Here is a 22,989-nt window from a genome sequence, read left to right on the forward strand (position 1 = left end):
TGTGTATCTTTGGGACACATGTTCCAGTATTTCTAGATAAATACCCAGGAGCAGAATTAATAAATGTAAAGATACACTCATTTTTTGTGAAGTTCTAAATATTTTTCCAGATTTTCCTTTAAGAAAACTGTATTAGGTTAAGATTTCACCAATGGAATATTTGTTTCCCTAGACTGTACTCAAAAGTGTTATTAGCAAGTGTTTGTGACTCAGAATGGTTAAGTGTTTGGGTGTTGACATCACAATGCTTGAGCTCAAATCTTTGTTAAATAATACTGGGCATGTTATTTAAATCCTCTTTGCCCCATTTTTCTCATTTACATCCTAGGGATAATTACATTACCTGCCTCAGATGGTGATTGTGAGGATTAAGTGAGCTAAAATCTAAAACACCTAGAATAAAGCCTAGTATATAATAAGTAGTCAAAAAGTGTTCATTATTCTTATCTTTTTTATATTCCCATATTATATGTTGAGATACTGCATCTTTCAGATGTTTATTCCTTCTTCTATGAAACACAAATTGATATATGAGGTTGTTTGTATTGCTGAATAGTAAGAATTCTTTACATAATATAGTTAGTCACCTTTGAGTGCTAGAATATTATATATGCCTTTATTTGTGGTGCTTTCTTATACAGAAATTCGTATATTTATGATTATCAAGTTCATCAGTTTTTCCTTTTGAATTTAATTTTTGTAGTCTTGCTTAAAAAAATATTTCCCCTGTAACTCATGCCTTCAAGCAGAAGTGTGGGGATAAGACTTTGTGCCATTCATTTCCCAATAATCCCCAGTGCCCGGCAGGGCTGGGGCTAGCATAAAGAGAGAGAAGCACTGGCCTCAGTTATAAAATCTAAGAGTGCACCGAAAAACTCAGTTACCAAGATAAATGCTATCTTAGCACAATACTTTTTAATTCAAAATGAATGCAAAAAAAATCCACAATGAACAAAATAACAATAAACAGGAGCCAACAGGGATGAGATTAGGGTGCCGTGCCTAATCTTATGCCTAATCAGTTGTGCCAAGGTCAAGGTTAGGTGCTGCCTTTATTTAAAATCTTGTTCGTTGTAGATTTTCCGGGTATTAATTTTGACTTTTAAATGTATTGCTTCAAAATATTATCTATTACTGAGCTTTTTAGTACCCTCTTCAATTTTGCACCCATGGCAACTGCCTCCCTCGCCTCACCTAGTCCTGGCCCTGCTGTTTAGTCATTGTATGAGCATTTTTTAAATAACGTCACAGATTTTAGGCACTAGACTAGGAGTTTGTGTTGCCAATGAATACACAGGGTATGGTATACCCACTCCTGGGACTTCCTGGACAGTCATGGCAGAGAGAGAAGGAAAAGTTATAAGGAGATGGTAAATAGTGGTCTTTTTTCCTCCCGTTTTCTTTGGTATCTATGTGATATTTACCTTAAACACTTACCACCGTTATGCCAACATGGGATGTTCCCATGGGAAGAGATGGCAGGGCTGGGATGTGGTGGGGGGAAGGGAGCCATGGTCTAGAGTACAGAGCTGACCCCACCACCCTCACTACAGGAAATAACTTCAAGGAAGAATCTGCACAACTCCTCTGTCAAGCCCTGTCGGTGAGAAGCAAGGGGGGCTGCCAAGGCATGTGGGAATGTCCCTGGGAGATCCGGAGATCTGTGGGCACAGCAAAGTGGGACCACAGGCATAGTTTAGGGGAGCTGGGGGGGGGGGCGTGCTTTGATAGCACTAAATTCCCCCTGTTGTTGAAGAAAAAATAAGTAAGAAATTACCTCGAGTCTGAGACCCTTAGCCCAACTCATTTTTGATGTCCAGGATTCCCCATCACACCGTCCTGAGATGTGAGACATTTGTGGACAGATGGAAGACAAACAGACCCTCTCTTCCCGCTGTTTCTTTCTCCAGGCCAATTACCGAATTAAGAAGCTGGACCTCAGTCACAACCAGTTCTCTGACAAGGGGGGCGAGCAGCTGGGGCAGATGCTGGGTAAATCCCCCGCGCGGAGGGAAGGCGCCAGCAGGCGGGAGGGACTTGGGAGGGATCGCTTGCTGGGACTGTATTTTCTCTTCTTTTTTTAAATTATTGAATTGTCAGATTACAAAAGTAACATAAACAATGCCCTAACTACCTTTTAAGTGATGCAAGAAGTAAAACATTAAAATGATTAGAAGAACATATAGAGAAATAGCTTGACGGTCTCAGGAAGGCTAGGGATTATTAAATGTAGCACCATAAGCCTAAACTATGGCAAAAATAATTCATGTATTTGTCAGCAATAAATCTTGTGTCTGATGAAAGACACCATGAACAAAGTTAAAAGGCAGACAACAGGGAGAAGATATTTACAACATTCGTCTAATTTAAAATATTACTGTTCAGAATATTGATGAATGCTATCAATATTGATGATCGAGTAGACAATGATGAAAACCCTAATAGAATACTGCTCAAGGCATTTAGACAGCAAATGCCCAACTTCTTTCATAATTAGAGAAATGCAAAATATATTAAATTCCTCCTTATTATCCACCATCGTTGCAAAAATGTTAAAGTCAGAGAATATCAATAACTGTGGACACATGGAGAAATAAGAACACTCACAAGCTGCTAAGTGACGGTGCTCTGGAGAGCAGCTGGACAGTATTTAGTACAACTGAAGATGTGTATGTTCTATGGTGAGGCAATTTCCCTTTTCTTGTCTCAGAGTAACTCAATGTCTCAGAAGGTTCATTACAGCATTGTTATAAGAGGGAAAAAAAATAGAAACAGCCTAAATGTTCACCTCTGATAAATGAGTAGAAAAGGGGTAGAAACCATTAACTCAGGGGAGGGAAAGGGTAAGCTAGTTGAGATGGGGCAGTGAGACAAAGCCCCGAAGAGAAGGTGGCTTTTTGCTGAGACCTGAATAACAAAAAAGAATCAACCCTGCTAAATTCTAGAGGTGGGGCATTGTAGGCAGAAAGAACAGAGCTTGGCATTTTTGAGGAATGTAGGTGAACGGCATTGGGTTTTGTGGTTGTGGCACAGACAGAGTCTGGATTTTATATTAAGTGTGATGGAAATTCACTGCAGAGTTATAAGTAGGGGAGCGACATGGCGTGATTTATATTTTGTAGAAGGGCTCCTCTGTCTGCTATATCTTTGAATGTGTCAGAGGAAGACAAGTCTGGAAGAAAGGAGATTAGCTCAGAGAGTATTATAATAGTCTAGGTAAGATCTGATAATAGCTTAGACTAAGGTGAAACTAGTAGATAGACAAGATTGGATGAATTCAGAATCTGTTTTGGAGGTAAAACCAAAAGGACTTGCTGATACGAAGAATGAGAGAAAGGGGAAAATGTTGACTCACAGTTATTTTGTTTCACCTATTGATTGAATGGTGGCATCATTTTCTTGGGTAGAGAAATCTCAGAAAGAGATAGGTATAAAGGAGTTAGGAAACAAGATTTCCATTTTTGCCATGTAATGTTTGTGATGCCCATCTGACACTTGCGTGGAGATATCAGGCAGACAGTTTTCATGCGAGTTCAGACCTTAGTGAAGAAATCAGGACTAGAGATATAAATTTGGGCATCACTGGCATATAGAAATATTTAAAACCATGGGACCAGATGAGGTCATGTAGACGGGGCGGGGGGTGGGTGTATACAGATGGAATTGAGTAGGTGGCCATAGCACTGAACCATAGATCACTCCAAGACTTTTAGATTTTGTAGAGGAGGAAAAAAAGTATGCAAAGGAGGGGTCAAACCAATAGGAGGAAAACCAGAAAAGTGAGAAATCAAGGAGCCAAGTAAAGGGAGTATTTCAAGAGTGAGGAAATGGCCAGCTGTGTTAAGTGTTGCCTAGAGGGCAAAGGTGAGGAAGACAGGAAAGTGACCAGACCACAGAATTTGCCAATAAGAAGACCCTGATGACATTGGCAAGGGCTGTTTGAGTGAAGTGGGTGAGTGTGGAAACCCAGCTGGAGTGGGTTGACTTGAAAATGGGATGCAAAGTGGAAATAGCAATATAGGCAACTCTTTCCAGAAATTCTGCTGAGAAGCCTGGAACAGAAAGATGGGGTGATAGTGGAGGGGAGTTGAGGGTTCAGGTGGGGTTTTTAAGGATGAAATATACTGATAGGAAAATATATATATATCCAAGAAAATAAGAAACTGAAAATGCAGAAGAGGGAGGAGTTAATTACGGGAGCAAATTCCTTGAGAAGGCCAGAGGCTATGGTATCCAGAACAAAAATGGAGAGGGTGGCCTTGGAAAGCAGAGAGACAGACAGTTCATTCATTAGAATAAGGCCAAGAGTGGGTACAGGTGCAGGTAGGTTGGTATGTTCTGTGTTGGGATTTTGAGGGTCACTCATCTCATTGCTACTGTCTTGTCAGTGAAGTATGAAACATAGTCTTCAGCTGACAATGGGGTAGAGGATGATGGGTTGAGGTAAGAGGAAAAGATATGAAATAGCATTTAGGAAAGGAGAGTCAAACATAACAGAGAAGTTGTGGAGGAATTGTTGGCAGTTTAAGTCTCCAACTGGAAACTGAAGTCATCAATTTACAGTGACAGAGACCACATTCTATTTTAATTTGGTTATAATCATACTGTGTATGCAGCATTAAAACTATTATTATTTGAGCTAGCATTTAAGTGATTACTGCATGGCAGTCAATCATCACAAACAAACCCCCCTATACAGGTTAATATCTCCCTAATAGAGATAAGAATGCAGAAGTAAGGGATGATAAGCGACCCCACCTAAGGTTACCCAGCTCGTAAGTGGTGGGATCAGAATTAAAATTTAAATTTCGTGGCCATTTAAAAGATACTTGTGTGTAAGTTATAACTTAAGGTAGGTCATTGTCAGCTAAAAGGAAATAAGGGCAAGAAGAGAGAGAGGGGAGGACAGGAAGACAGAAGGAAGGGGTTGAAGAAGAGAAAGAGGGGTTGAGAGAAAGAAAGAGAGAGACAAGACAGGAGAAATTTTGTTCTCAAAATAATATGAGGCATTGTGCACTTTACCAAAAATACATCCTGGTGGTTGTACTTTATGCACTGTCCATTAGAAAATAATAAAATAAAAATAAAACATCTTCCTGGGTCTGAGACCTGAAGACAATTATAGCTCAAGGGTACCTTAACCTCCCCTTTCATTGATGTCCTCAGCATAACCACCCCCAACTATCCAAAAGACAATTTATTTTAAATATAGATGATATATTCTCAGTCCTAAGTAATATGTAAATAAAAACATCTTTAAGTTTAAAAATAAAGTGATTTCTGTGCAAAGCTTCAAGATAAGCTTGATGGCTCCCACTTCCAATTGATTGTGCCCCTAAGGCCTTCCCAGACAGAAATTCTGGAGCCACCTCTGCTCCTATAAGTCTTCATGCAAAGGACGGCGTGTGATGTAATGCACCATGCCCAGCACAGTGGGTCCAACCATGTTAGGTCTTACAAGGGTTTCCATGCTATCTCCAGCTATTTTCGTGGTTGTGTAATATTCCACCAGATGGATATTTATGACATACATTCCCCTGTGGGTCACAAGTGTTACTTTATAAGTGATGCCCTAGTGAACATCTACAAGCATGTAACTCTTCCTGTATTTGGTACTGTCTTCTTGGGTAGAGCCTCGGAGGTGATACTGCTGTGCAATGGGGTATACACATTTTAATGGGGGACTATCTCACCAGATGACATTTGCCAGATAGACTGTTCCAATTTACTTAGACACCTGCAATATATGAGTATGATTACTTTACTACATCTTTGCTAGCATGATGTTTAAATTAATTACTGAGAGAGGATTAGAGGATTACCTTTTTATTATACTTTATATGACCGTTGAGCAATCCTTATCTCCAATGTCATGGATTTCCATTAACTCTGAGTCTTGGTTCTTCGGGGTGTGGGGGATGCTAAGATAACTCCCTCCTCCCCCAGCCCTCAATGTAGGGCTCCAGGCACTGGACCTGAGCTGGAATCACTTCCACATACGGGGAGCTATAGCCCTGTGCAGTGGTCTCCGGGTAAGTCCTTCTCTGGGGGTGGGGGGCTGAGCCCGGGTGACGATGGCCGGGGCACCCAAGCCCCAGCATCTTGAACATCCTCCTCATGGTTGCCATTGAGAAGGGTTCCACTTGTTGGTCTCCCTCCTACAGTTCCTGGATCCACTTCATTATTAAGTATAAATCCTGCCTAGGTAAATTCGCCCTGCTGGGGGCTGGAGGGCATCTTCGGGGGCACGTTAAGAGGGTAATTTCATTAAGGGGTTGGGGATGACCAGCATGCAAAAGAAATCCCTTACTTGAGTCTCTGAGCCCATCTGGGTGGGACCTGGAAAGATCTGGCAGAGCCTTTGCCTCTCCTGGGCAGCTCTGAGGGCCCAGCCTAGATGCCAACAGGGGATAGCAATCGGGGCCAGTCTGCATGGACAAGCCATGTGCAACTGTGAAGCTAGTTCTGTTCTCCCTTCTCCCTGGAGGCTAATGTGACCCTGCAGACGCTGGATCTTTCCATGAATGGCTTTGGGAATGAAGGGGCTATGGCCCTAGGGGAGGTCCTCAGACTCAACAACTCCCTGACCTACCTAGATGTCAGCAGCAACGACATCAGCAATGAAGGAGCCGCCAGAATCAGCAGAGGGCTGGAATACAATGAACACCTCAGAGGCCTGAAGGTAAAGTCTTCACCTACCATGGGAACGAGCCATGCATGTGTGTGTGTGTGTGTGTGTGTGTGTGTTTTGTGGTGGGGGCAACAGGTGATGAGTCTGGATATTGCTGGAAAGAATTGTTGGGAACATCTACCTTATACTTTATGTGTTTATTCTTGACTCTCTCTTTGCTGTGAACTCAGTGTCACCCTCACCTCTCAGTCTCTCTCTGGGCACACTGCAGTCATTTCTAATCAGTTTCCCTTCCTCCTATGGGGGTCTCCACTGGGCTTTTCTCCACACTGAGCCACAGTGTGTTTTTTGAATGCAAACCTGACCTCGTAACATCACCCCATCTACTCTCTTCCAGCTTAAACCCTCCCCTCCCCAACATCTTCCTGTTGCTCAAATCCAGTTCTCTGGTCCCTGTGTGTCTCCCAGCCTCAGTTACCCAATGCTTTCCTTTTCTGTCCATACAAAACATCAGTGATCTCCTTTCATCTCCTTTCTTCCTGCAAAGGGTCTCTGTCACACTACTTTCTCAGCCTAGGGTACTTTCTCTCCCTGCTGCTCCCCTCCACTTGTTTTCATTACTACTCTGCTTCAGAGCACAACTCAAGCAGTGTTCCTTAGGGAATTGTCCTGGGATCCTCAGTCTGAGCTATCTGCTCTCAGAACTAAGTTCACTCCTCCATGCAGATTTTACTACGGTTTCTAATTACACCCTCATTCGAGTGGCCATTTGGTTAACGTCTGTTGTCCCACTGGTGTGAAAGCTTCATGACCACAAAGACTGTGGTTGGTTTTGACCATGTTTATACCCCTGGTGCCAGCACAGTGCTGGGCATATAGTAGATGCCCGATGAATATTTGTTGAATAAATGAATAAATACCCCGTTGCTTACAGATGCTAATGTAAAATAGCGTCTGGGCAACAGATGATGAAGAATGAGAATATTAATAGTTTCCCTTTCTGGGGCTCCTACCATGAGCCAGATGCCCTATTATGTGGTTTGCCTCATTATTCATCACCCAGCCCTACAGAGCAGGCTCTGTTAGTTCCACTTAGGTGAGAAAATGGAGGCTTTGCTGACTTTTATGACCAGGTGCAATCAATGCAATTTGGTTTCTTTGTTTTTCAGTCCATTGATTGTTGGGGATTTTTTTAGAAGTAAAAGAAAAAAGTTTAAAGGGTAACTCTTAGATTGGTCATAGCTTGAAGCCAAATCAACTTTTGCCACCAGAAGCGTCTTGCTCTTCACATCCAGTCTCAGCCTTCCTTTCCCTAATCTTGGAAGTTAAACGGATTCCCACTGGGAAGTGAGTCAAGGATGGGGCCCTAGATGCTAAGCCCCAGGACAGGACTCAAACCTGTCCTTTCTCCCCGGAGAACATTAGAGCCTGGGGAATGCCAGACAAGTACTAGGTATTTAATAAAGCCTCATGAAACTACCCAGCTGAAAGCTCCCAATGATAATAGCTAACATCCATTGGCTGCTTACTATGTACCAGGCACCTTGTTGAATGCTTGATTTATTTAATCCTCAGGGCAGCCTGTGTTCCTATGCATAGGCACAGAGTGCTCAGAGAATGGATGCAAAGCCACGTAACCAGTAGGCAGAGCGATTGGACCCCTTGGTCCCTGCAGTTAATCTCTTACATGTTTTAGCAGCTCCAAGCACCATTTAAATAACACCTGTTTCCTTCGCGGAGTCCACAGGGCCCTTAGTGAGCTGAAGACTCATCCTTTCTGCTCCTGCCTCACAAAACATTTCCTATTGCCCAAACACGTCACACTCTTTCATCCCTCTGCACCTTGGCCCTCACTCACCTTTGTCTCCTGGGGGTACATCTTATTCCCTCCTCTGGTCCTGTCCCCCCTTCTTCAGACCTAACTAATTAATCTCCATTAGTCCTGCAAGGCTTAGCTCAGGTGTCTCCTCCCCTGTACCAGACGCCCCTTTCCTTGCCCCTTGCAGTACTCTGTGTGACCTCTGCCGTTGCCATTGTCACACTTGTGACACCATTTGCTTGCTCGCCTATCTCTTCCAATAGAATGTAAGCTGCTTCAGGGCAGAGACCTTGTCATATCTGCCTGGGTGTCTCTCAGTGCTTAACCCGGTGGCTGGCACATGGCAGGCCCTCAATACAAGTCTGTTGGATGAATGGGTAGATGAGCGATGAGGTAGACAGGTAAGTGGACGGGTGGATAGATGGATGAGTGGATGGGTGGGCGGACAGAAGGATGTTCACAGAGACGGACGCTTACAGAGAAGTGTGGGAGAAGGCAGAGATTGTAATCTGGTGGGAAGAAATGGAATCCATGCCCGGAGCCGGTCTTTCCTGTCCCCATCTCAGCCCTCTCCTGTGTCACCTCTTTTCCCACAGCTTTTCCTGAACCCTCTGAGTATGGATGGGGCTACTTTACTTATCATGTCCATCAAGAGGAACCCCAAATCCAGGATGGAAGAGCTTGACATTTCTGTAAGTGATAAATGGTGGTTGCCTGCCCCAGGGCATGGCAGTCACCATGCCTGCTGTGATGGCCAGTGCCAGCAGCTGTGCCCCTCACAGACCCTTACACAAATGTTCCATGGAATCTCACTCCTCTCCAGGAGTCTTTTCAGCAGGGAGCCTATTCGGTCCACCACATCATAGCGTGAAACAGTTTACGGGAGTCCAGGACCTGATCACCTGAGGGTGACCCTCAGAGGAGAGACAAGGAAACACCAAAGAGGAAGGCAGGGGGACCCCCAAACAAAGGTTATTTACGATCAACTTTGCTGGTGGATGGCCCTTGATTTCAGAATGGTTCCAGAATCACAAGATTTTAGAATCTGGGTGTTAAAATATATACATTCTTGTATTTCCATTTCATGGCTTGGCATATTGTATTCAGAGTAGTATTTGAGGGTTAAAAAAAAAAAAATCTCTGGATGAAGAAGGAAAGCCCAAGGAGATGACTGTATCAGAGAAGTTAGGTCCTTTGCCCAAAACTGCACAGCAGGTAAGAAACACAGCAAAGCATAGACCCAGGGCTTTTCCCTTGTATTCTAGAGTTCTATAAATGTGCAGTGTTCAAGCCCTTCAACGTTTTTTAATTTTTTAATTTAATTTTATTTTTTGCATGGACAGGCACTGGGAATCGAACCCGGGTCTCCGGCATGGCAGGCGAGAATTCTGCCTGCTGAGCCACCGTGGCCCGCCCAAGCCTTTCTACATTTTTATTAATACTACACAAATATGATGTTTTGTTATGACTATTTTAGTGCCCTACAATTATATCAGTGATGATATCTGAATATTTAAACCCAGGTTCCTTAGAACTGAATGATAGGTAAAATTTGGATTTATATTTGCCACATTATGGAACATTACAAAAACATACTTGTTGTTCTTTTCACTTTACTCCCTTACTATTTCCTCCTTACCCCAGACTCCTCGTTTTTACAGGACTTTCTCCTCTGAAAACTTCTCTCCCGCCTTCCTACGGCTCTGACTTTGTATCCAGGATGCTGCCTTAGCCCCTGCCCAGCACTGCCGCTGAGTCTTAGCCACAGGTTCAAATGTGTACGGCATTTGCTTCTTTTCCCTGAAGTGGCGGCTGGGAGGCGTGGACCTGGGCACTGCTTTGGCGTGTTTGGGGGAACTTGAGCAGTGGTGCTGTGCGGCCACTAGATGGCAGATAAGCCCACGCGCTGTGATCACACTGCCACAGAACAAGCCTACCAGAATAAAAAGATTTCCATTCGCTCTTTCCCTCCCTTTGGTCAACAAAGCTGCCATAACTCTAAACGATGTTGAAAGTCCTCCATTGTGGATGCTTCTAGAACTTTCTCTAGACTATCTACAAAGGAGGTTAAGTCTTCAGCTCTCAAGCACGAGTTTAACTCTTGGAAAAGCCATTAGACACTCAGAACCACATTCGAAAAATGAAGCAGGTTGAGCAAGCTGTTTGAGGAAAGGTTTGGTTAAACATTCTTTCACAGAGCTTTTACTTTCTCCTATGGCTTATAAAGGGACACTGAGGCATTCACCTCCTTAAAGAGGCTTTCCCAATTCATCCTGGGCCACGCCGGGATTGTTGGAACAAGGGACCATCTTCCCAGTGTGTCTGCTCTGAAAATAACACTCATATAGATATGGTCATTTCGAGATACTCGTTTATACGCCAGTCTCGCCGCTCCATAGTTGAATCTCATCTGTCCCATGAGACACTTCTGCTTGCCCTCTGGGAGCAGGGCTGAGTTATTACAAGCCCTGTTCAAAATTATATAAGAAACTTATAAGTCAAAACACAAGCTCTAGGGCCACGGTGGCTCAGGAGGCAGAGATCTCGCCTGCCAAGCGGGGACCCAGTGCCTGCCCATGTAAAAAATAATAATAATAAATAAATACATGTTAAAAGACAAAACAAAACACAAGCTCTAAAAAGACCCCCAACTATCCCAGTCCAGGTGCAGCACGACAGAACAAACTGGAAAAAAGCAAAACATTTTGACTTTGGCTTAGGTGCAAGGGGCAAGGGCCAGAGTGGCGTCCTCTCAATCACAGTTCCCATCTCCCCCCATGACAGAACGTGCTGGTGTCTGAGCAATTCCTGAAAATGTTGGATGGAGTGTATGCAATTCACCCCCAGCTGGACGTGATATACAAGGCCGTGCAAGGCTCCTCTAGCAAGAAAACCATTATACTGTGGACAAACCCCTTGAAACTGATCCAGGTGAGCTGCTGCTTTCCTCTTGGAATCTCTGGGAGCCTTTTTTTTTCCTGTTTACATATTTATTCTTATACAAATAGTTTCCATTTCCCATCAGCAATGTATGAGGGCTCTCATTTCTCCTGGGAGACTTTGGCTTCAAATAAGCTACCCAGGGTTTCCCTACCTCCAAGGTGTCTGTACAATGAAAAAAAAAAAAATTTAGTCCCTTGACTAAATGCACTCATGTTTTGTCACTAGATTATTCCCTGAAGATACCAGATTTCTCAGCCATGCTTCCTCACTCCAGAGCGAGAGAAGAGCTGAGAATGAGCTGAAGGGGAAAGAGCTGGAATGGAATGGATTCTACCACCCGGGCTTCCCCATTTACTAATGTATCACCAGGTCAAGGCACTGAAGCTTTCTGTGCCTCAGTTTCTTCATCTGTAACATGGGAATAATAATAGTCCCCACCCCAATAGGGTTGCTGTAAGGATTAAATTAAATAAAACATGTGAAGTGCTTAGAACAATGCCTGGCATATAATACATACCCAATAAATGCTGGCTCTTTCTGACAGCTGGTGAACATGCCTAGAGACCACTGAGATACGAATGGCTATTTGGTGGCTTCAACTGGCAAGGGACACTTGAATCCTTTATTTCTAGTGGTAACCTGGACCTGGCCAGAGTCTTTTCTTAGATTGTCTCTGGAAATCACAGAGGCAGACATGACAGTGGAAATTTAAAAATCAGAGAACATTAGAGCTGAAAGGGATGATCGTGCCCACCCATTCCTGATTGCAGAGTCAGGCTTGCTGCTTTCCATCCCTGGCCTCGCGCCCACACGGTGAGGTGAGGAGCCGGACAAGGAGGATGCGTGCAAACGCAGGTGCTGCAGGGTCTGGGCCCCACCATGTGCTTCCTGCCTCTGGTTCGTTTGTGTCTCCGTTTCCAGGACTAAATAAAAGGGCTCTTGCATGAAAATAATTGTTGTGTGCAAAGTTCTAGCAGGCAAAGGGGTTTAAATATTTTTGCCATGACCTCAGATGGAGCTAAGGGGAAACTTGGTTCACTAAGGAAGAGGGATTCTCCAGTGAATAGGAATGGCTGGTCTGATGCAAAGCAGGGGACCGAACCCCTTGTTTTAAAACAGCATAGAAAGAAACCTCTGAATAGAGACCGGAGAAGGCCTGCAGTGCAAAACTTCCCTCCGTGAGCCAATTGTTACGGGCGAAGATGGGGCAGACACAGTAATTACCAAAAGAAAGTGTCTCACGATAAATGGCAAATAAGTGACAAAGACAGCAAAGATAATCAGAACCCAAATTAAACATTCACCATAGAACTAGGCAAAAAAAAAAAAAAAAAAAAAGATTTTCTGGCAGAGGTGGGGTTTGGGAGAGGCCTTGAAGAGTGGGAAAGTTTCAGGTGAGCAGTAAGGTGTGAGAAGGAGCAAAGGTGCAGAGGGAGATTGCAGGCAGTGTGTTTTGGAGCGGCTCCAGTAGAAGGCTGGCATTAAGAAGCCTGGAAGTCAAGACTGGAAAGGGAGGCTGGGAATGGACGTGGTGTTCTCAGATTTGGGGCTCAGAGTTCCCCTTTGACTCCATAGGGAATAGGGAGCCAGCAAGGGTTGTTGAGCAGAGGATGTGATATGAAACCAGCAGGACTGACGGATGATTTTCTGGCAATGAGACGTGCAAACTGATAAGCTGAGAGTGGGAAGACCAGTGAGGACACTGTCGTGATCACCCAGCTGTGGAATGATAACTTGGCTGAGAATGACAAAGGGAGTGGAGGGACAATGTAAGAGTTATCATTATGGAGACATCTCCAGGACTCAGTGGATGGTGGGGTTCATGGTGTGTGTGTGTGTTTTTGGGAGAAGGGGGGTCTGTGATGATAGGAGAAAGTCAAAAGTAACCCCAAAATTTCAAACCCAAAGAACTGCAAGTAAGATGGTAACATTGCCAATGACAGGGGAATGCAGATGGGGAAAGTAGCTGTAATCTGGCCTTGTCAACCTGTCCATCCTCAGCCCACCCCACTCTGTCTCCTCGTTCTGTGCACTTCAGCCCCGCTGGCGTTCTCCCCATTCCTCTTTGTATCATGTTCTCTCTGAACTGCTGGCCTGTGCATGTACAGTTTCCTCCGCCTAAAACACTCTTCTCCCAGTACCCAAGGTGCGTCTCACTCATTCTTACTCATTCTCCAGATCTCTACTCAAGTGTCACCTCCTGGTGGAACCCTTCTCTGATTCCCTAGTGAACTGCCCTTGCCTTATGCTCCCATAGCCCCCTGCTTTCTGCTTTCATCACAACTCAAGGGCAGGGACCATGATGGATATTATCAGCAGCACCTACCAAAGTGCCGAGCATATGACAAGCCCCTCCACTGATCAAAGTTCTTAGTTGCTAATCACAAAATTCACTCTAGGTAGGTCAAGCACAAAGGAATTTACTATGGGAGATAGGCTAAGAAACACTGGGAAGACTAAAGAACCAAACTCTTGGCTTAGATTCCCCAAAAACCCAAAATAGGTGACCAGAAAGATGCTACTTCTGCCGTGATCAAGAAGCTGCTCAATCAGGAATCAACCACTGAGTGAGGAAGCCACCACCACAACTTCCTACAGCCTGCTGCTCTCCAAATCAGACTTCTCACGCACATCTCACACCTACGTCTTACACAACTGCTTGGCAAAACCCTTCCTATTCCGACCCCTAGCAGCAGTTTGGGAAATGTTTATTTTTAGCTTTCCAGCTTCCGTATTACAGAGAGGCATGCTATGAAGGAGCTGGAGTGGTGCTGAGAGAGCTCCCAGAGCATCTGCCACAGAACGCGGTATCAGGTTGCAGAATTGAGCTGAATGAGATAGACTTTGGATATATTGGAAGGAGGTGCCAGGGGGATGTCAGAACGGATGTGTCCAATGGCTGTTGAGGGCACAGAAATTGAAATGCAGCTGCCTATGCTGGCGGAATACAATATACCAGAAATGGATTGACTTTTACAAAAGAGGATTTCTGAGGTTAAAAATTTACAGTTTTAAGGCTGTTAAATTAAGACACCAACAAGAGGATACTTTCTTGGAGGAAAGGCAGCATCCGGGTTCCTCTGTCACATGGGAAGGTACATGGTGATGTCTTCTGGCCCTTTGTTCGTGGGTTTCATTGCTTTCAGCTCCTGATTCCAGTGGCTTTCACTCTAAACGTATGTAGGCTCTCAGCTTCTCCAGGGAAAACTCCGGATTTCATCTCTTAGCTTAGCATCCCCAAATGTCTGTGCCTTGGCTTAATTTCTCTGCTCTCCCTATCAGTTCTGAGCACTCTTTCTCCCCATGAGCTCTTTTAAGGACTCCAGTAAACTAATTAAGACCTACCTTGAATGGGCGTGGTCACAACTTGATGGAAACTATCAAATCGAAAGATCCCACCCTAAATAATATGTCTGCCCCCACAAGATTGGATTAGGATTAAAAGAACGTGGCTTTTCTGGGGTGCATAACAGTTTCAAACTGGCACCCCAGGAGGGTGAGAGTGCGCTCCTGAAGGTGCAGTGTGGGGAAAGAGAGACGGCCACCCAAGAGCTGAGCCCTGGAGTCATCTACAGAAATGTCTGTTAGGAAAGCAGGGCCTTACCTGGGGGCTTTTGAGAGTGGGTACAAAGAGAAACAGAAAGGATACTAGAGAAGGACCCCAAGAGAATATTTTTATGACATTAAAAAGGGGTTCACAATGTACTAGGACAGTGTAAAGAGCATTTTATAAGACAGTATATACAGGCCCCCACCCCAATTAGGAAGGTGAAATGAGACACTTCAGGGCTTGGTTCCCTCCTATAAAATCTTTGAACAACCAGCAAGAACTGGCAAAAACTTCTTTGTCAAAACTCCAGAAAGTAGTTAAAGGATTGCAATAACAGGGCATGCTGTGAATCAAGAAAAAGGCTACTTAAAACCATAGGATCTCATGAGGACCTGGCTGCCTCAGCTCCACCCTCACTGGATCAGCAGGGAGCCAGTGTAGGTCCCTGGTCCCAGTTCTGGAGGGAGCAGAGTTACCCTTTGCACACGCTGGAAGCACGTGTCTGGCCCACTCTGTCTGGCAGTAGAATGAGGGACTCACCATCCCAGAGCTTGCCCTGCATGTAGAAGCAGTTCATGGTTCTATAGAAGGTGCTGTGTAGGGGAAGAGAGCAGGGCCCCAAGGGCTGAGCCCTGGGGGTCATCTACTAGGACTATCTATCAGGACAGTATCTATTAATCTATATATCAGGGCCTGAGGAAACTGTTTCCTAAAGAAGAGGGATATTTATGTCACTGTAAAGAGGGGATTCCTAGAGCCACATGCTCACACCCAAGACAAGACGCATGTACAGAAGAGATGAGGGGGGAGAGAGGGAGCTCATGCTTTGCCTGGAGCTATTCTCCAAATTCATTGTATGGCCTAGCTCTAAAGGGGAGTTCTCCTTTTTTTCAGTTATTTTTTGTTGGCTCCTGGCATTCAAGGAGATCTCTGTCATAACACTAGCTGGATGCTAGCTTAAGGAACAGATGCTTCAGAGTATCCAACATTAACATATTAAAATATCAAAATGTCCAGGTTTCAACAAAAAGATTACAAAACATACAAAGAAACAGGAAGCAATGGACTCCGGCAAAGGAAAAGATGAAAGCATTAGAAACCATCATTGAGAAGGGTCAGACCTAGGACATACCAGAGAAAGACTTTTTAAGAACAGCCTTAATTATATTTAAAGATCTAAAGAAAACATGGACATCTATGGACATTTGATCTTTGATAAGGCAGTCAAGCCAACTCACCTGGGACAGAACAATCTCTTCAATAAATGGTGCCTAGAGAACTGGATATCCATATGCAAAAGAATGAAAGAAGACCCATCTCTCACACCCTATACAAAAGTTAACTCAAAATGGATCAAAGATCTAAACATTAGGTCTAAGACCATAAAACAGTTAGAGGAAAATGTTGGGAGATATCTTATGGATCTTACAACTGGAGGTGGTTTTATGGACCTTAAACCTAAAGCAAGAACACTGAAGAAGGAAATAAATAAATGGGAGCTCCTCAAAATTAAACACTTTTGTGCATCAGAGAACTTCATCAAGAAAGTAGAAAGACAGCCTACACAATGGGAGACAATATTTGGAAACGACATATCAGATAAAGGTCTAGTATCCAGAATTTATAAAGAGATTATTCAACTCAACAACAAAAAGACAGCCAACCCAATTACAAAATGGGAAAAAGACTTAAACAGACACCTACCAGAAGAAGAAATAAGGATGGCCAAGAGGCACATGAAGAGATGCTCAATGTCCCTGGCCATTAGAGAAATGCAAATCAAAACCACAATGAGATATCATCTCACACCCACCAGAATGGCCATTATCAACAAAACAGAAAATGACAAGTGCTGGAGAGGATGCGGAGAAAGAGGCACACTTATCCACTGTTGGTGGGAATGTCAAAGGGTGCAACCACTGTGGAAGACAGTTTGGCGGTTCCTCAAAAAGCTGACTATAGAATTGCCATACGACCCAGCAATACCATTGCTAGGTATCTACTCAAAGGACTTAAGGGCAAAGACACAAACGGACATTTGCACACCAATGTTTATAGCAGCGTTATTTACAATTGCAAAGAGATGGAAACAGCCAAAATCTCCATCAACAGAAGAGTGGCTAAACAAACTGTGGTATATACATACGATGGAATATTATGCAGCTTTAAGACAAGATAAACTTATGAACCATGTAATAACATGGATGGACCTAGAGAATATTATGCTGAGTGAATCCAGCCAAAAACTAAAGGACAAATACTGTATGGTCCCACTGATGTGAACGGACATTCGAGAATAAACTTGAAATATGTCATTGGTAACAGAGTTCAGCAGGAGTTAGAAACAGGGTAAGACAATGGGTAATTGAAGCTGAAGGGATACAGACTGTGCAACAGGACTAGATACAAAAACTCAAAAATGGACAGCACAATAATACCTAATTGTAAAGTAATCATGTTAAAATACTGAATGAAGCTGCATCTGAGCTATAGGTTTTTTTTTGTTTTCGTTTGCTTGTTGGTTTGTTTGTTGTTGTTGTTTTTTACTATTACTACTACTTTTATTTCTTTTCTTTATATTAACATTTTATATCTTTTTCTGTTGTGTTGCTAGTTCCTCTAAACCGATGCAAATGTACTAAGAAACAATGATCATGCATCTATGTGATGATGTTAAGAATTACTGAGTGCATATGTAGAATGGTATGATTTCTAAATGTTGTGTTAATTTCTTTTTTTTTTCTTTCCGTTAATAAAAAAAGAAAAAAAAAAAAGAAAACATGGACATAGAACTGAAAGCAATGAGGAAAATAATAGATGAACACAAAGAGAGTATCAATAGAGAAATAGAAATTATGAGAAGTAACTAAGCAGAGCTGAAGGCTACAGTTACAGAAATTTAAAATTCCCTACAGGGGACACTCAAATCAATAGGCCAAACCCTTGACCTTGAGGCTCTTATGAAGCTTATGTATGTAGCGGAGAAGCTTAGCCTATCTATAGATAATCCTAAGAGTTATTTCCGGAGGACCTCTTTTGTTGCTTAGATGTGGCCTCTCTTTCTATAAGCCCAACTCTGCACATGAAATCATTGCCCTCCCCCCTACATGGGATATATCATCCAGGGATGAAAGTCTCCCTGGTGGCATAGGAGATGACTCCCAAGGATGAGTCTGGCCCTGGCACTGTGGGATCAACAATTCCATCCTGACCAAAAATGGGGAAGGAAGTGTGAATAAGGTATCAGTGGCTGAGAGAGTTCAAATAAAGTCGAGAGGCTACTCTGGAGGTCACTCTTACACAAGCTTCAGTTAGACATTGCTACCTATCATAACTTGCCAAATCCCAACCAAAAGACATTCCAGCCAATCCTAAAGAACACCTAGGGTGATATATAAGATTCTACAAAAGTTCCATACACTAGGGTACTTTCCAGAAACTTACAACCTCCAGATGGGTCCCTGGACCAGATAAGTCCTGGAACCTAGAGGTGTCATCCTTTCCAGAACATCAGCTAGTTCCATCTCCTTATTCCTTATTATTGACGGCCTTTCCCACATGAAAAACTTAGAATGGGCATAGCCCAAATACCCCTAAAGATTTGAAGAAAGATCAAAGATGATGGTGGAGTTATACAGAGAAGGAAGGGTTTAACAAATGAGTATAATTGCTAATTCATTATGTTGATATTTCTTTTAGTCTCCAGTATCTTAAAGCAGCTAGAAATAAAAAACCTAAAATTGTGGAATTGTAACCCATACCAAACTCTGAAATCTGTTCTACAACTAATTGTTGTGCTGTGCTTTGAAATTTATTGCTTTTTTTGTATATATGTTATTTTTCACCAAAAAAAGGAAAAAAGTTGACTGTGATGATAAAAAATATATTTATTCCTTCTAGCCTCCAATGTTCTGGAGCAGCTAGAAGGAAAAATCTGAGATGATGATATGGTAGCCCATGACAAACTCTGGGATCTTTCCTGTAACTACTGGTTGAGGAGTGTTTTGAAAGCTATTGCTTTTTTCTTTCCTTGCTTTGTATATATGTTATAGTATGCAATTAAAAAGTTTTTAAAAATTCCAAAGAGGGATTCAACAACAGGTTGGAACTGGCCAAAAAAGGAATTCATGAACTTGAAGATAAGACAATTGAAGTCATCTAATCTGAAGACCAGAAAGAAGAAAGAAGAAAGAAAAATGAACTGAGCCTGAACAACCTGTACACCATTGAGCGTACCGATATATACATCGAGGGAGTCCAGAAGAATAAAGAGAAAAGGAAGAAGAGAGAATATCGAGAGAAATAATGGCTGACAAGTTCCCAGACTCAACAATAAGATGAGTTGATGTTCAAGATGTTCAATGAACTCCAAATAGGCTAAGCCCAAATAAATCCACCCTGCAGAATATGGTAATCAAACTTTCAAATACCAAAGATAAAGAGAAAATTATGAAAACCTCAAGAGAGAAGCAATGTGTCATGAACAAGTGATCCTCAATAAAAATTATATGCTGATTTCTCATCAGAAACCATGGAGGCAAGAAGGCAATGGGATGACATATTTAAAGTGCTGAAAGCAAAAAGAAAAAGCCTACTAAGAATTTTATATCCAACAAAACTGTCTTTCAAAAATGAGGGAAAGATCAAGACACTCCCAGATAAAGAAAAGCTGATGGAGTTCATCAACATCAGACTGGCCATACAAAAATGCTAAATAGAATTCTACAAGTTGAAAGGAAAGGACAATAGAAAACAGATCAAAGCCACATGAAGCAATAAAGATCTCTGATGAGGGTAACAACATGGGTAAATAGAAATGCTAATAGTATTGCATTTTTGGTCCACCTTTTACTTCCTACAGGGTCTAAAAGGCAAATGCATAAAATGTAATGCTAAATCAGTGGTATTGGACTCATAATGTATAAACATATAAGTTTGGACAAGAACTATACAGGTGGCAGGACAGAGGGGTACAGGAACAGAGTTTGTGTATGCTATTGAAGTTAATTAGATTGTTAAATTTAGGATGTTAATTTTAAGCCTCTTGATAATTACAAAGAAAATATCAAAGAATATGTAAGCTCATGGAGACAGAAATTAGAGTACAGATTGCCAGGGACAGTGGGAAAAAGGAATTAATACCTAATAGGTATAGGTTTTCTGACAGGGAGATGAGAAATGTTTAATAATGGAAGGTGGTGAGGATACCACAATATTGTGACTGATTAGTCCATTCAGTGCTGTGCTTGGGAGTGCTTGAGATAGAAAAGTTTCTGTTATAGTTATTCCCATGATAAAAAGAGAGAGAGCGAGAGAGAGAGAGAAACTAAAGAGACAATGGCAATTAAAACCAATATGTGATCCTGATGAGCTCTAAAAGGGGGGAGAAAAGGCTCAAAGCAACATTACTGGGACATGTGAAAAAAAAATAGAATATAAACTGTAAGCTTTATATCCATGTTAAATTTCTAGAATATGGAAACTGCACTTAAGGTGTTTACATAAGTGACTATCCTTGTTTTTAGGAAATACACACAGCAGCAATAAGAATTCAAGGAGCATGATGTATGCAATCTACACTCAAGTGTTCAGAAAATGGACTGATAGATAAAAAGACAGATATATATGTAGATGGACAGTGGAAGGGTTGAGAGAAAGAATGAAACAGCAACTGTGGCCGAATGTTAAAACTGGTGGATCTGGGTATCTGGGAGTTGAGTGTTCTTGGGGTGCCCTGAATAGGATTGTATTCGTTTTGTAACTGTCCTGTGAGCTTGAAAGTATTTCAAAATAAAAACTTAAAAAATTATAAGTGTTGAATCATTATGCTGATATTTCTTTTAGCCTCCAGTATCTTAGAGCAGTTAGAAATAAAAAGCTAAAATTGTGAAATTATAACCCTTACCAAACTCTGAAATCTGTTCTTTAAGTAACTGTTGCAATGTATCTTGAAATTCATTGCTTTTATGTGTATATGTTATTTAAAGAGAAAGAGGAATATAACAGAGAAGACAGGAATTAATAAATGAGTATGACTGCTGAATCATTATACTGATATTTCTGTTGGTCTCCAGTGTCTTAAGAGCAGCTAGAAGAAAAAATGAAAAATTGTGGAACTGTAACCCGTATCAGACTTTAAAATCTATTCTATAACTACTTGTTAAAATGTACTTGGAAACTTTTTGCTTATTTGTATACATGTTATATTTCACAATTTAAAAAAAAGTTTAAAAAGTAAAAAAAAAAAAAAACTTAAAAAATATATATAGGCAGTAGAAAGAAGATAGATGTTAGATATGTGGATAATAAGAGAGAGAGAGAGCTAGAAGAATAGATAGTAGAACACACACCAAGATGGTACCTTTGGACTGTAGGATTGGATTTTTGTGTTATTTTTTCATTTTCTTTCCATGAATCTAAAGTTGTCCTTCATTTTGAAATGAAACTTTTATTTTCAAGTATTTTAACAAAGTACATTTCCATGTGAGCATTTACGTGAGAACTGTAAGAAGTCTACGAATTCCTGGAATCTGTACAACCCCTCACAAGGTTTGGTACATGGCTTTGGTTTGATCACTTGATCTCCGAGCTGACAGCAGCCCACCCACCACCCGTAGTGTATCTCCTGCACTAATCTTAGCTGAGATTATTTCAAAATGAAATTTTCTGTGCAGGTGTGATCAACAACCCTTATTTCCTTGATGCTGCAGGAGCTTAATAGCACTGTCTGTGATCTTCCACCTTTACAACAGCTTGGAGATCTATTCACTGAGAAGTGGGGGGTTCTTGAAACTGGGCATACACACGAGAATCATCCTGTCGTACAACTTTGTCTCAGCCTGTGCAGTCTCTTGATCTATTTTTTTTAACTTTTTTTTATTGCAATATATATATACAAAGCAAAGAAATAAAAAAGCAATAGTTTTCAAAGCACTCTTCAAAAAGTGGTTACAGGATAGATCCCAGAGGTTGTCATGGGCTACCATACGATCCTCTCAGATTTTTCCTTCTAGCTGCTCCAGAATATAGGAAGCTAGTGAGCTTAAATACTTTTTTTTATCATCACAATCAACTTTTTTTCCTTATTTTTTTTGTGAATAATGACATATATACAAAAAAGCTATAAATTTCCAAGCACAGCACCACAATTAGTTGTAGAGCATATTTCAGACTTTGACATGGGTTACAATTTCACAATTTTAGGTTTTTACTTCTAGCTGCTCTAAAGTACTGGAGACTAAACGAGATATCAATTTAATGATTCAGCATTCATATTCATTTATTAAGTCCTATCTTCTCTGTATAATTCCACCATCACCTTTGATCTTTCCATACCAGGTCTCTTGATCTTAAACCACTGTTAACCTATAGGACACCCAAGCCCCTTACATTTGTGTTCTTACAAGTCCCCTCTCTAGGTCTGGGAGCTTGGGCTGCCTTTGGTGGGAGTTGGGGCTGTGGTTTCTTTGTTTGTTTTACTTCATTTGCATGGGCAGGCACCGGGAATCAAACCCCGGTCTCTGGCATGGCAGGCGAGAAGTCTGCCTGCTGAGCCACTGTGGCCCCTCCCCCGTTTTTTGTTTTTTTTTTTTTTTTCTGAAGGGGGCTGTTGTTAAAGGTGTTAGAAGGACAAATATTTACTTTCTGGTGTCTCCTGCTTCTCTCAGAGCTATACAGACCAGCAGAAAATCACTGTCTTGGACTTCTTCCAGAGCTTGAACCCTAATGGGACGATGAAGATGCCTGTGGGCGAGTTCCGGAAAGCTATGATACAGGTAGGCTGATCCCCGGTGGCTGCAGCATTGTGATGTGTGAGTGTGCAAGAGACAGGCAGAGAGACTGAGTCAGAGAGAGCACTTCACTGGGCCTCCTGGGATTGTCTGTGAGAAGCTCACCTCATTTGTCTAGACTAGGAGGAAAATCTGATACCTCCCTCAACACGCCACTGTGTCAAAGGGCTTGAGGCTTCAGATAACACAAGATGCCACCTGAAGACACATGTTCTTCATCTTGTAGGTCTCTCTCCCCATTGCGTTTAGCTACTGA

The 22,989-nt window shown here is 42.1% G+C and overlaps 2 protein-coding genes across 5 annotated transcripts in view; one reads left to right on the forward strand and one right to left on the reverse strand.

The window, feature by feature from the left end:
• Positions 1 to 8,622, reverse strand: part of ANGEL1 (angel homolog 1) — a 74,626-nt gene extending 66,004 nt beyond the window's left edge. The window contains exon 1 of the mRNA XM_077123147.1: positions 8,490 to 8,622. Coding sequence (XP_076979262.1) covers positions 8,490 to 8,510 — 21 coding nt within the window. The 5' untranslated portion in view covers positions 8,511 to 8,622. The remainder of the gene's footprint in view (positions 1 to 8,489) is intronic.
• The window catches only part of LRRC74A (leucine rich repeat containing 74A), a 39,475-nt gene that overhangs the window by 12,593 nt on the left and 3,893 nt on the right, over positions 1 to 22,989 (forward strand). For 3 of the 4 annotated variants that reach the window (XM_077123159.1, XM_077123156.1, XM_077123155.1), the window contains exons 6-12: positions 1,554 to 1,603; positions 1,911 to 1,992; positions 5,947 to 6,032; positions 6,488 to 6,682; positions 9,047 to 9,142; positions 11,235 to 11,381; positions 22,611 to 22,718. In XM_077123159.1, coding sequence (XP_076979274.1) covers positions 1,554 to 1,603; positions 1,911 to 1,992; positions 5,947 to 6,032; positions 6,488 to 6,682; positions 9,047 to 9,142; positions 11,235 to 11,381; positions 22,611 to 22,718 — 764 coding nt within the window. Of the gene's footprint in view, positions 1 to 1,553; positions 1,604 to 1,910; positions 1,993 to 5,946; positions 6,033 to 6,487; positions 6,683 to 9,046; positions 9,143 to 11,234; positions 11,382 to 11,618; positions 12,130 to 22,610; positions 22,719 to 22,989 lie in introns of those variants that run through there. The other variant, XM_077123158.1, reaches the window with a different exon arrangement.

The sequence above is a fragment of the Tamandua tetradactyla genome, chromosome 12, assembly GCF_023851605.1.
Source record: "Tamandua tetradactyla isolate mTamTet1 chromosome 12, mTamTet1.pri, whole genome shotgun sequence".
NCBI lineage: Eukaryota > Metazoa > Chordata > Mammalia > Pilosa > Myrmecophagidae > Tamandua > Tamandua tetradactyla.